Source organism: Patella vulgata, chromosome 8, assembly GCF_932274485.2.
Source record: "Patella vulgata chromosome 8, xgPatVulg1.2, whole genome shotgun sequence".
Taxonomy (NCBI): Eukaryota; Metazoa; Mollusca; class Gastropoda; family Patellidae; genus Patella; species Patella vulgata.
The window spans coordinates 54,550,878-54,562,266 of NC_065886.2; the positions used below are offsets into that span (position 1 = coordinate 54,550,878).

General features: G+C 36.1%; 1 protein-coding gene and 1 long non-coding RNA gene across 2 annotated transcripts; one reads left to right on the forward strand and one right to left on the reverse strand.

Moving 5' to 3' along the window:
- Positions 1–417: 417 nt before the first annotated feature.
- On the reverse strand, positions 418–7,698 carry LOC126829895 (COMM domain-containing protein 5). Its single transcript, XM_056103036.1, has 7 exons — positions 7,063–7,698; positions 5,791–5,951; positions 4,749–4,777; positions 4,112–4,162; positions 3,157–3,252; positions 1,861–1,936; positions 418–599 (listed from the first exon to the last, which is right to left on the reverse strand). The coding sequence occupies exons 1-7, from the start codon at positions 7,208–7,210 to the stop codon at positions 498–500; spliced, it is 663 nt and encodes a 220-aa protein (XP_055959011.1). The 5' UTR covers positions 7,211–7,698; the 3' UTR covers positions 418–497.
- A 93-nt stretch (positions 7,699–7,791) lies between these two features.
- Positions 7,792–11,026, forward strand: LOC126829896 (uncharacterized). Its single transcript, XR_007683574.2, has 3 exons — positions 7,792–7,935; positions 10,190–10,305; positions 10,994–11,026. It is a non-coding gene; the product is annotated as an uncharacterized LOC126829896 (long non-coding RNA).
- Positions 11,027–11,389: the final 363 nt, after the last annotated feature.

Consider the following 11,389-nt stretch of genomic DNA (forward strand, 5'->3'; position numbering starts at 1 on the left):
TATATATATATATATATATGACTGAAAACCGAACCTATGTTATATATATGTATGTAACTGAAAGTAACTGAAAACCAAACTTGTGTTTTATCATAGCCTTTCCGCAAAAACGAAAAAAACCATTGTATATACCGGTAAGCCTATTTTTCCTATTTTTCGGGTGTGCAAAATGACCCATGGGTCAGATCTAGTTACGGTAATTTTCCACAGCCCACGGTCTTGACCGGCATATATGGTCGTCGTGGAACCCATGCCGGTAACTCTGGATTCCTCAGTAGTCTCGGTCACCCAGAACCTCCTAGTCTTCAACATAGTCTTCTGGATGATAGAGACTTTATTCCTCGGTAGTGCCTTAAAGCTAATAAACATACTCAGGTTATATGTTTGATGTATAATCATTAAACTATTTAATGATATAAAATATTGTTTTATTTACTCTATTCCTATATATAACATTATATTAATAATTAATTAAATGAATAACATTTGACCAGTATTTAATCTTTAATCTTAAGAATACTTCGTTTCTCCAAGTCCTCCATTTCTTTCAGTATAAAAGCTACATTATACCGTAACTCGTGGAACTTTGAAGTTGGAACCTGAAATTAACATCAATCATAATAGTAAAATATGATCAAACAAATTCTTTAATCTTAAACATACATTATGCAATAGCTAAATCTGCCTATTGCAGGTCTTTCTTTAGGTCTGAAATGTTTTCTAAATTATTAATTAGACATTTATTAACCTATCCAGGCCATAATCAACTCTCGATAGCATCAGATTTCTCCGATATTAAATAGATAGATTAGAACAGTTCAGCCATATTTTGATTTAAGCTAAAAATGGAGCAGCGTGACTTAGCTTCGAACAAACAGTACAGTGGTTGAAATCAATAAATCATTGCACAAGTCTTGTCAAACCTTCAAAGGCTAATATCTTCGCTCACAATAGAGTAATTTGAATGAAATTTTCAAATTATTCATTTTACATTATCTATTTTCGAACTATTATATCAAGAATGACTAGCTCTTTAACTAAATCTTAAATAATGTATCTTTAATAATAAAAACAAGCCAACAGTGAGGTTGATATCCCCATAAAAACAAGTCAACAGTGAGGTTAATGTCCCCATAAAAACAAGTCAAGGGTGAGGATGATGTCGCCATAAAAAATGATAAAGTAATCAGATGACACACCTATTTTATAGTCAAGATATTGATGGAAATACGAATTATCCATCTTAGTCAGAGTGAAAATGAAATAAAATGGGGTTTAACGTCCTACTGTTCTGCTCCAACTGGGCTATTGAAGACGTGCATACGCCATACAGTGTGCTATGAGGGAAATTTTGCTCAGCAGCGGCACTATGGCCTTCTCTTATATCACATTCCAACTACCACAGGATCTTTTACATGCACGCTCATGTATACACAGGACCTTGGTTTTTCATGTCATAAAAACGACTAGACAGCTGCCCTTCCTGCACCACTGACAAGGGGAAACCACCTTAGTCAAGGTATTGATTTAACAATATATGCCAAGTTTAACCATTCTCACTCGATTAGAATCAAAGTTCTCAAGCTCCAAAGTCTCGACCAATCAAATTGCTCATCATTGAACTTAGTCAAGGTATTGATGTTATGATATACATATGCCAAATTTTACCATTCTCACTCAATTAGAATTGTTGTCTAAAAGTCTCGACCAATCAAATTGCTTATCACTCAGCTTAACCTAAGCCAAAAATGCTTCTTTATTGAACTTAATAGTATGCTCTGTTTTCTACAAAACGTTATCTGTTGATCTTCATGTTTAAAATCAATATTCATCGACATTTCTTTAATAGAGTTTACTAACCTCAAACGTTTTAATTGATCCATCACTTAACGTCATTTCCATTTGAACTGATGGCTCTAGTACTCTGTTTAGGACACTGAAACAATATATATATATATATATATATATATACTTTTAATGTAACCGCAATGCAAAGAAGGAGAATTTGTCCCAGGCAGTGTAAATTCTTCTCTGAATTCCAACTTATTTTTCTTCCAATTGGAATAACTAGACACAATTTGTTTTTTTAATAATAATACTCATGACAGAGTTATAAAATTGATATATATATAGAGAGAAACAGGGTTAAACGTCCACTCAACACAAACTAGGTCATTTCAGGACTAACCTATGGTTCAATTTTATTTCAATAATTCGCTTGCGCGAAGGGGTCTTTAGCAGTGGGAGGAAATCAGAGGGCCCGGGGAAAACCCACAAGGATTTACAGGTGACCCTACTCCTTGTTACGTACAACCAGGAAAACGAAACCACATCAACTAACTCAATGACAGACCTAATGATACAACACGATGCACGCGCTAGCCATTCGGCCATCAAACCCCCAAGAAATTGATATACATGTACATGTAAATAACACAGAGTTTTTGAGCATTGAGTAATAATGATATTCTGCCTAACATTCAACCAAAGAATTCATTTTTTTCAGAAACCTTTATTGGTTTTTAGTTTGTTATAACATGATATATTTGGGAAAGAAATTCATCATTCTCGACAATCTAGCTTGCTAACCTGAAATCTGTATACCCACGGAGTCAGATTATAATATGTTTAATTTATTGAATAACAGACAAGATAGACAAACTGCAGAATAAAAAATATAACAAGCAGTACATAAATAAAACACAGACAAAATGCTAAAGTGAACAAGCTGTTTAAAATACGAACTGGACACATCTCTCTCACCGATGAGAGCAGAGGTAAGTAAGTGTTATGCATTGTTCAAGAAAGATTAGCATGCCCTGCCCCAAGCACAACAAAACTACTGTTGTATTGTGGTGTGTTTTACCTGGTTGTATTGTGATGTGTTTTACCTGGTTGTATTGCGGTGTGTTTTACCTGGTTGTATTGCAGTGTGTTTTACCTGGTTGTATTGTGATGTGTTTTACCTGGTTGTATTGTGATGTGTTTTACCTGGTTGTATTGTGATGTGTTTTACCTGGATGTGTTTTACCTGGTTGTATTGTGGTGTGTTTTACCTGGTTGTATTGTGATGTGTTTTACCTGGTTGTATTGTGGTGTGTTTTACCTGGTTGTATTGTGATGTGTTTTACCTGGTTGTATTGTAATGTGCTTTACCTGGTTGAAATAGCTACATCTACTCTCCATTTTAAATTTTCTAATCGAGCGAATCTCGGCCGACTATCATTGGAATGTGAATCAATCTTTGGTCTCCTGAAAGAACAAGAATAAAGTTCAAGGTACTCCTCTTTGTCTTCAAAGCACCAACATTCATCTTATTTAAAAAGTCTTGTAGAACCCTGAACTACCAGCAGTAACAACTTCTAAAATCTCCAGCCATTAACTTACAACTTGAAAAACGTGCCTTTTCTTATGCTGGCCTTTTCTATGAAATAAACTACCACAGTCATTGGGCCATTTTAAATCTCAACTTAATACATTCTTGTTTTAAAACCCTGATCTGTAAATAATCAGTGAATATAAAAACCAACAGCGCCTTACAAACTTTTCTTTGGTATTAACGCGCTTTATAAATGACGATGTTATTATTATGTAAGAGTGCCCAGGCTAATTTTTAGGGAAATATAAGATTTGTTGAACACTAATCATGCGATTTCTGAACTAACAGGTTTTATTTCAATAATTCGCTTCCATACAAGATATATTAGAAGTGAAGGGAAACCCGATAATGTGGTAAAACCTATGAGTTAGACAGGTGACACTATTCCTTGTAATGTTCGAACCTCAGATAATCTGGTAAAACCGCAGATCAAAACAATGACTGCCACAGATAACTGGTCTTATGATCAACAGTGGAAGCATAAAACAACTCACCTGCGCACTAATGTCATATCCAAATGTTTAAAATCGGTTTGCAAATGTTTCTTATTAACATTTTTTTTCTATTAAGGACCAAGGTGTTAAAAAAGTAAGAACAAAATAAAGAGAAAAGGGGGATAACTTCTATCAGCTGGTTTCAAATTTGTGAAAATTCAGTGCAAGAAAAATCTTAATGAATTATCACCTGTATGAGGTTACAAAAATAGATGTATTCAGACACCTGGTTAATTACCTTGATCCAAATACAACACTAGTTAAATCATCATGGAAAACTTTTGGTATTCTGTAATACAAATAAAGAAATAATAATACAGGCGGAGAGATTGGACAATAATCACCGCTCAACAGATGGTAGCAGATCCCCACAACAAAAATAACACATTTTACGACTGGCACCAGTATCAGGGATTTTTCAGGAAGTGGGAATATTGTTGTTCAGTATTCATGGATAAATTTGAATAAATAATTTACAGACCCTGTACATGTACTTCTTAATGAAATAAAATGGGGTTTAACGTCCTACTGTTCTGCTCCGACTGGGCTAATGGAGATGGGCACTTCTTAATCCATATGTGATTCCATATGTAATGGTTGTGTATGCCTACATGTCTTGTCATCCACACTGGACACGTAATACCTTTATATTATCTTTGTTACAGACCAGTATAGTTTACTTTCATATACTCTTGTTATCAAATATAACAGGTATATAATTACAGGTACATGTATATATATATATATATTACAGGTATACATATTACTCATTCTCACATTCAAATATTACAGGTATATATATATACAGGTAATATATATCTTACTCATACTCACATTCAAATAAAATACTAAATATTATATAAATATGTACTTACTGCAATTCAACTAAATCATCTTTAAACATCTGAAGAATAGAAAATAATACAAGATTATCATAATCTGACAACATATACCACTCTAGTTCTGACAACATCCTTGTTAGCACCACATGTACCACTCTAGATCTGACAACATATACCACTCTAGATCTGACAACATCCTTGTTAGCACCACATGTACTACTCTAGATCTGACAAACATCCTTGTTAGCACCACATATACCACTCTGGAGACCCTGGCTTTGACAAATCTGAACATAACATCATGTCTAGCCCACATTTTAACCATGACTGTACATAATCCTTGAGTGGCATTTAGCGATTGAACACATTAAAAACACAACACAGTTTATATGGAAATACAATCACTGGTTTATATAAACCAGTGATTGTATTTCCATATAAACCAGTTTATATGGAAATACAATCACTGGTTTATATAAACCAGTGATTGTATTTCCATATAAACTGTGTTGTGTTTTTAATGACTGTACATGTAGTATTCATACCATAATTCCCTAGTCTACAATCTTTGAGCAAATCCCTATGGCTCCGTTTCATATAGGGGATCACGTGGCTAAGTGGGTAAGACGCTGGCTCGCTAGCCTGGAGGTCGGGTGTTCGATCCCTGCATTGGCCGAGAAAGTTCATCCAGATTTTCCGGCGTGGTTCCCCCTTGTCAGTGATACAGGACGGAGGGCCGGACAAGGACAGCTGTCTAGTCCTTCAGATGAAACGAAAAACCGAGGTCCCGTGTATATATTGGAATGCACATAAAAGATCCCCTGGCAATTGGAATTCGATATAAGAGTAGGCGATAGTGCTGCTGCCCGGGCAAAATTTCCCTAATAGCACACTGTATGCGATAGCGTATGCCCCTGTTCATTAGGCCAGCTCAAGCAGAACAGTAGGACGTTAAACCCCATTTCATTTCATTTCTGTTTCATATATTCTGATTAAACGTATTTGTGTAGGTAATTATTTTTATACCTGTGGTTGATATTGTATGAAATTTAAAATATATTTTTAACGATCTTACCTCTTGTTTTAAAGACGAAGTAGAGTGTTTAAGGGCTGATTTTAACAGAGTTGTCAACCCTGTAAAAAATACAACTAATATTTCTTCTGTTAGACTGTTTGTTTCTAACTGTTTTATATCATCATATTCAACCGGATTGCCTTCTAATGAGGCTACAATCACTGAAGTACAAAAATAACAAACAAAAAATACAATTAAAATGAAATAAATGGAAATGGGGTTATAACATCCTACTCTTCTGCTCCAGCTGGCCTAATGAACAGGGGCTAAATAAAAAGAGAGAGAGAGAAATGGGGTTTAACGTCCCCTTAACACAAACTTGGTCATTTTGGGACTAACATATGGTTCAATTTTATGTCAATGATGGGTAGGGTTCTTTAGCTGTGGGAGGAAACTGGAGGACCCAGAGAAAACCCACAAGGCTGGAGAGGCGAACCTACTCCTTGTCACATACAATGATACAACCAGGGAAACGAGACCACGCCAGCTGACTCAATGACAGACCTTATGATACAACGCGCACATGCTTTTTTCTTTGAAATATTTTAAGGGATGTTAAAGTAGCTAAGTCTCTAACTCAATATCGTCCAAAGTCTTCCACATTGAAAACATAAATTATTTGTCAATTTAAATCAACATTGATGTTGTGATCTTACCGGGAAAGATGGGCTTCTAATATCCAATATTTTACCATTGGTACACGAATCGTGTACCATAATGTGTTTCAGCGTCATTAGTAACAAGGGACTCAAAGAACGAGGCAAGACATATTCCACAAATTATAGTCAAACGGTGACGTCATATTCTTATCTGACAAGCTTGCGAAATAAATACAATCGGTGTAGACTGGATTAACCAGACTCTAGAGATTGCCATTCGATTGAGACTTTTGACGTATTTCACCTGACATAACGGATTATAAATTATAGTAAAATCAGAAACGATTGAATGTAAATCAGTTTATATACATTCGTATTACATTATTATATGCGTTGCGACCCATTTGTGTCCATTTCTAGGTCCCAAAATTTAGCGATTTTGCTCCTTTAAGTACATGCTAACCATTCGGCCATTAAACCCCCCAAGTTATTAAATGGAAAATGTATTCTAAGCCATACAATATCACAGCGCATCCAATGGTCGAGGGAATTGATATGGGCTTGCCATGTACAGGATTTATTAACATATGCTTCCACCCAAGGCACATGTATCACAGGTCAGAGAGTTTATAATACCAACACTGTCACAGAAAAAAATAAATCTAGTTCTTACATTTTAATATTTTTCTGAAAACATCTTGGTCTAATTTATTAATTGGTTTAATAATTGATTTTATTTCACTTGGAACTCGTGCTCCATAAAATGGTGTTCTGTCAGGTGCCACACTTTTACCAGTGCCAGTCACTTGTATAATCGACATGATTGTGTCTATGTTTTATTTTGTCTGACTAAAAATAAAATCTTATTTTTGTTTTAGATCGTCAATGTTAAGAAATTCACTAAAATAAAATATAAATATTCCTCTTTTATTTGTTATCTTTCATAAGCCCAACAGCAAAACCAATATCAGTAGATCTAATCCCGTTTAGTTACTGTAAAATATACACACGAGACTTGAGTCATTGAATTCACATTAGCTTTAACATCTACATGTATCTTCAATCTTTATGACAGTCTCGGTGACAATCATCACAAAATCATTAATGATTAGGTTAGGACTAGGGGAACAGTAGGCCTATCACAATCTAAATCTGCCAGATAGATGCCGCAATTGTCGTTCTTTGAACTTTGAACTGTAAATGAGTAACCAAGAATTAATTAAATGACATCGTAATCTATATGAATAATTATGTACATTCTGTCACCCGGCAAAAACCACTTTTTCATAACTGAAAGGCACAGCCCACTTTATTTCACCGGAAGTTTACATTTTCTATCATTATTCTCTGCAGCAACTGGTGTCACGCGCTTTATATTTTCTCCTTTTTTTGTAAAGAATTTTGTTTGCTTGATAAAAATGATAGTTACTATCTAAGTTGTAAACCAGTTATTTACAGGATATGTCTTCAAATTATTGCAAAGTGTAATTGTATTTCCTTAGAGTTAGAACAATTTCAAGATGGCGGACTCCGGGCAGCTTGGCAGGTGCGTGTTGGCTATTTTCGTGATTATGCTTTACATATTTTGTGTAATGTCACGATTGTTGTCGCGTTATACATGAATGTATTCAGGTTTTCACGTTAATTAAGCATTCTAGTTTTAGGAACACAGAATAAATAAATATTTGCGTGACAATATTTATTAAAGGGAGATTACTCTTATTTGTTACGGTGATGAACAATAACGGTCCAATAATTTGGTGAAAACGGCCAAACATTTTGGTCATAAAGGCATCAAAACGGTTTATATAATATTTGTGATTAATTATCAATCCAAGGCAATGATATTTATAATTTTTTTGGGCGATCATGTTTGATCCTATTCCCTTTTCGTTTTCCATCACTTCAACAACAATGAAATGAAATATTGACTCTGTTGAGACACAAAAATGGGAGTCACATCAAACATGAATGCCTTTTTTTTAAACATCACAATGTCTACGAATGACATACCTTCTGTGAAATGGATTAAAGTATTGGATTAATAATAGAATCTTCAGAGACCATCAGAACCAAATCCAGGGGCGTAAATCTGGGAGGTGGCTCGCAAAATCAGTGCAGTCGGTCGCAAAATAAGAGCAGTCGGTATCAAAATAAGTGCTCACTGCACACGTCACGCTACTCACGCAAAACTTTAGTATAAAATAACCTTGTCAACTTATCATGTTTGAAAAAAAAATGATGTGTTTCACTCTTATTCTGTTGTGAGTATGTAGGTCTCAGAACAAAATTTCCTCCAGTCGTGGGTCAAAAGACTGTAGAATTGTTAGTTCTACTCTCACAAAACAGGTGACATTGACAGATAGGCCCGAAGATTCTGTCCCATTTCTTATCCTCTCGTTAACGAGAATTTGGATCCATTTGCCATGACATTGACTAAAATTGTCAGGCCCACTCCCAAAAATTAAAAGCTCGGTTACACATCTGAAATTTTTTCGCGCCTGCGGCGCTTGATTCCATTATAACATCATCTTCCACTCTGTTGGCTTACACTGTCTCAGCACTATCATATTCACGGTTATACTGAACTGCCTAGTTATGTTAGTAGTACCACTGGCACTGGTGTGTGGGTCGTTGGCCGTCAGACTATACAAAAGTTCTGTCAACTCTTGCAAAACAGGCGGAGATTTTGTCTAATTGACTCACATTTCTGGTCCTCTCGTCCACAAGAATTTCTCCCAGCAATGACCTCAAATGCCAAGATATTGACTCAATTTTTCAAAATTTTCTCAGGTTGCTCTGTGTTATAGGCACAATTATATAATATGACATAAACTTTATGTCAACTTAAATAAAACTGCTTTCCAGCGAGACAACGATCGGCAAACAACTATATAATTATACAATACCATCTATGTTCTACCGGGACGCTTAATGTTATAGCCAGTATTTTGTTGACATTCATTGTGGGGTGGGATTGTGGCTGGGGTGGCGCCCTAGATTTGGACCCACCCCCACCCCTATCTAGATCCGCTACTGCACATGGCCCCTAGAAAACTCGCACCTGTGGTGCTCGGCTCCTGACTGCATCACTCGTACTAGGGGTATGGGCATCAGTCGGTCGCATTTTGGCTAAACACCCCCCCAAACAAAATCGTAATGTACGCCCCTGACCAAATCAAATCTATACCACTACCACCAGATACCATTCCTAGAATTACACCCACGGTCACATACAAATTGTTACCCCCAATTCGAAATAAAATATTTAACTGTAATTTATTGACATTTACAATAATACATCTTGTCGATGCTCTGTGTGGCTAAGTGGGTGAGAAGCTGCCTCGCTAGCCTGGAGGTCGGGTGTTCGATCCCTGCATTGGCCGAGAAAGTGCATCCAGATTTTCCGGCGTGGTTCTCCCCTGTCAGTGATGCAGGACGGAGGAGCTGACAAGGAAAGCTGTCGAAAACCTAGGTCCCGTGTACACATTGGCATGCACGTAAAAGATCCCTTGACATTTGGAATTCGATATAAGAGCAGGCCGTAGTGCCGCTGTCCGGGCAAAATTTCCCTCATAGCTGTATGGCGTATGCCTGTCTTCATTAGCCCAGTTCGGAGCAAAACAGTAGGACGTTAAACCCCCTTTCATTTCATTTCATTTCGATGCTCTGTACATCATACAGGTTAATTTGAGTAGTGGTGGACAGCTGCTAAAGTCAATCTAAGTTTTCTTCTGACGTGGGGAACGGTTTGGAAATGGCAAAAGATCCATGCATTGATTCTATTTTTGTATTTTCAGAATAACAATGACAGATAGTTCTGGTAGTGTCATGAAGACTATGGTAGTATTTTCAATAGCAATGTGTATACTTCCGATATCTTCATATTTTATTACAAAAAGTTTTGTATTTGAAGGTAAGAAAGATAACGTTTCAGAATTCCCTAAGCATATTGAGATTGAGGCTAAAAACAGTCATGATGATATTGTCCGAAAAATACAAATGGTAATGATCATCACCTTTAATAATATTCAAGATTGCACAGTTAATTTTTTAAAACTAATTTTTAGCACTTGTCCTTTTGTAATGAATTTGTGTTGATAGTAATGTAGATGTGGGCCCTTAGCCCGACTCCCAATTCACTCTAGTTTATCCGGCATGGCTTCTCCTTGTCAGTGGTGCAGGACGGAGGGCCTGACAAGTACTGCTGTCTAGTCATTCAGATGGGATGAAAAACCGAGGTCCTGTGTATTAATTGGCGTGCATATAAAAGATCCCTTGGCAGTTTGAATTCAATATAAGAGTAGGTCTTAGCACTGCTGTCTGGGCAAAATGTCCCTCATAGCACACTGTATGGCAAATGCCCGTCTTCATTAGCCCATTCGGAGCAGGACGTTAAACCCCATTTCATTTCATTCTGGTTACCTCCAACTTTTAAAGATGCATACTTTCCCCCTACCAAATTATTGAAATAAATAAGTACCATGTGTTAATAATGACCTACCATAGATTGTGTGCACATTAATCCCCATTTACCCCTCTCTCTCAGGAAGTATTTCTGTATTTGCAATAACGTAAATTAATGTTTTGCCATTTTGTTCCAGGTATATTTGGTATGGGTCACCAGAATAGTTATTTTTATGCTGCAATTTCATCAATAGTGGTAGTGCATATTATACTTGGATTATTTATATATGTAGCCTGGACGGAAGATTCGAAACCTATTCCACAGTTTAAGAGAGACTAAATAAGATGTGTGTATGAGAGAATGAGTGGTTCGATGAATGTATTGTATATAATCTTGTATATTATTTTATACATGTGCTCACTATTTATAGCCTTTTTTTATGAACAATCTCTTTTCATCTTTCTTCAGTATTTTATACACAAATTGATCAAGTGTAGAAAGGGTAACAATTCTGACACTTGTCTCTGTGTTGTAGTAAACTTTAGGCAACTCTTAGGACATCAGTTTTTTTTAAACATCAGTCATTAGAACA

What these genes read in the sequence shown, in the direction of transcription:
- LOC126829895 (XM_056103036.1), bottom strand. Translation starts at nt 7,210, where the DNA reads ATGTCGATTATACAAGTGACTGGCACTGGTAAAAGTGTGGCACCTGAC. An exon ending in GATGATTTAGTTGAATTGCA is followed by an intron (nt 4,163 to 4,748) that starts GTAAGTACATAT and finishes TTTGTATTACAG; the next exon opens with AATACCAAAAGTTTTCCATG. An exon ending in AGTGTTGTATTTGGATCAAG is followed by an intron (nt 3,253 to 4,111) that starts GTAATTAACCAG and finishes TTGTTCTTTCAG; the next exon opens with GAGACCAAAGATTGATTCAC.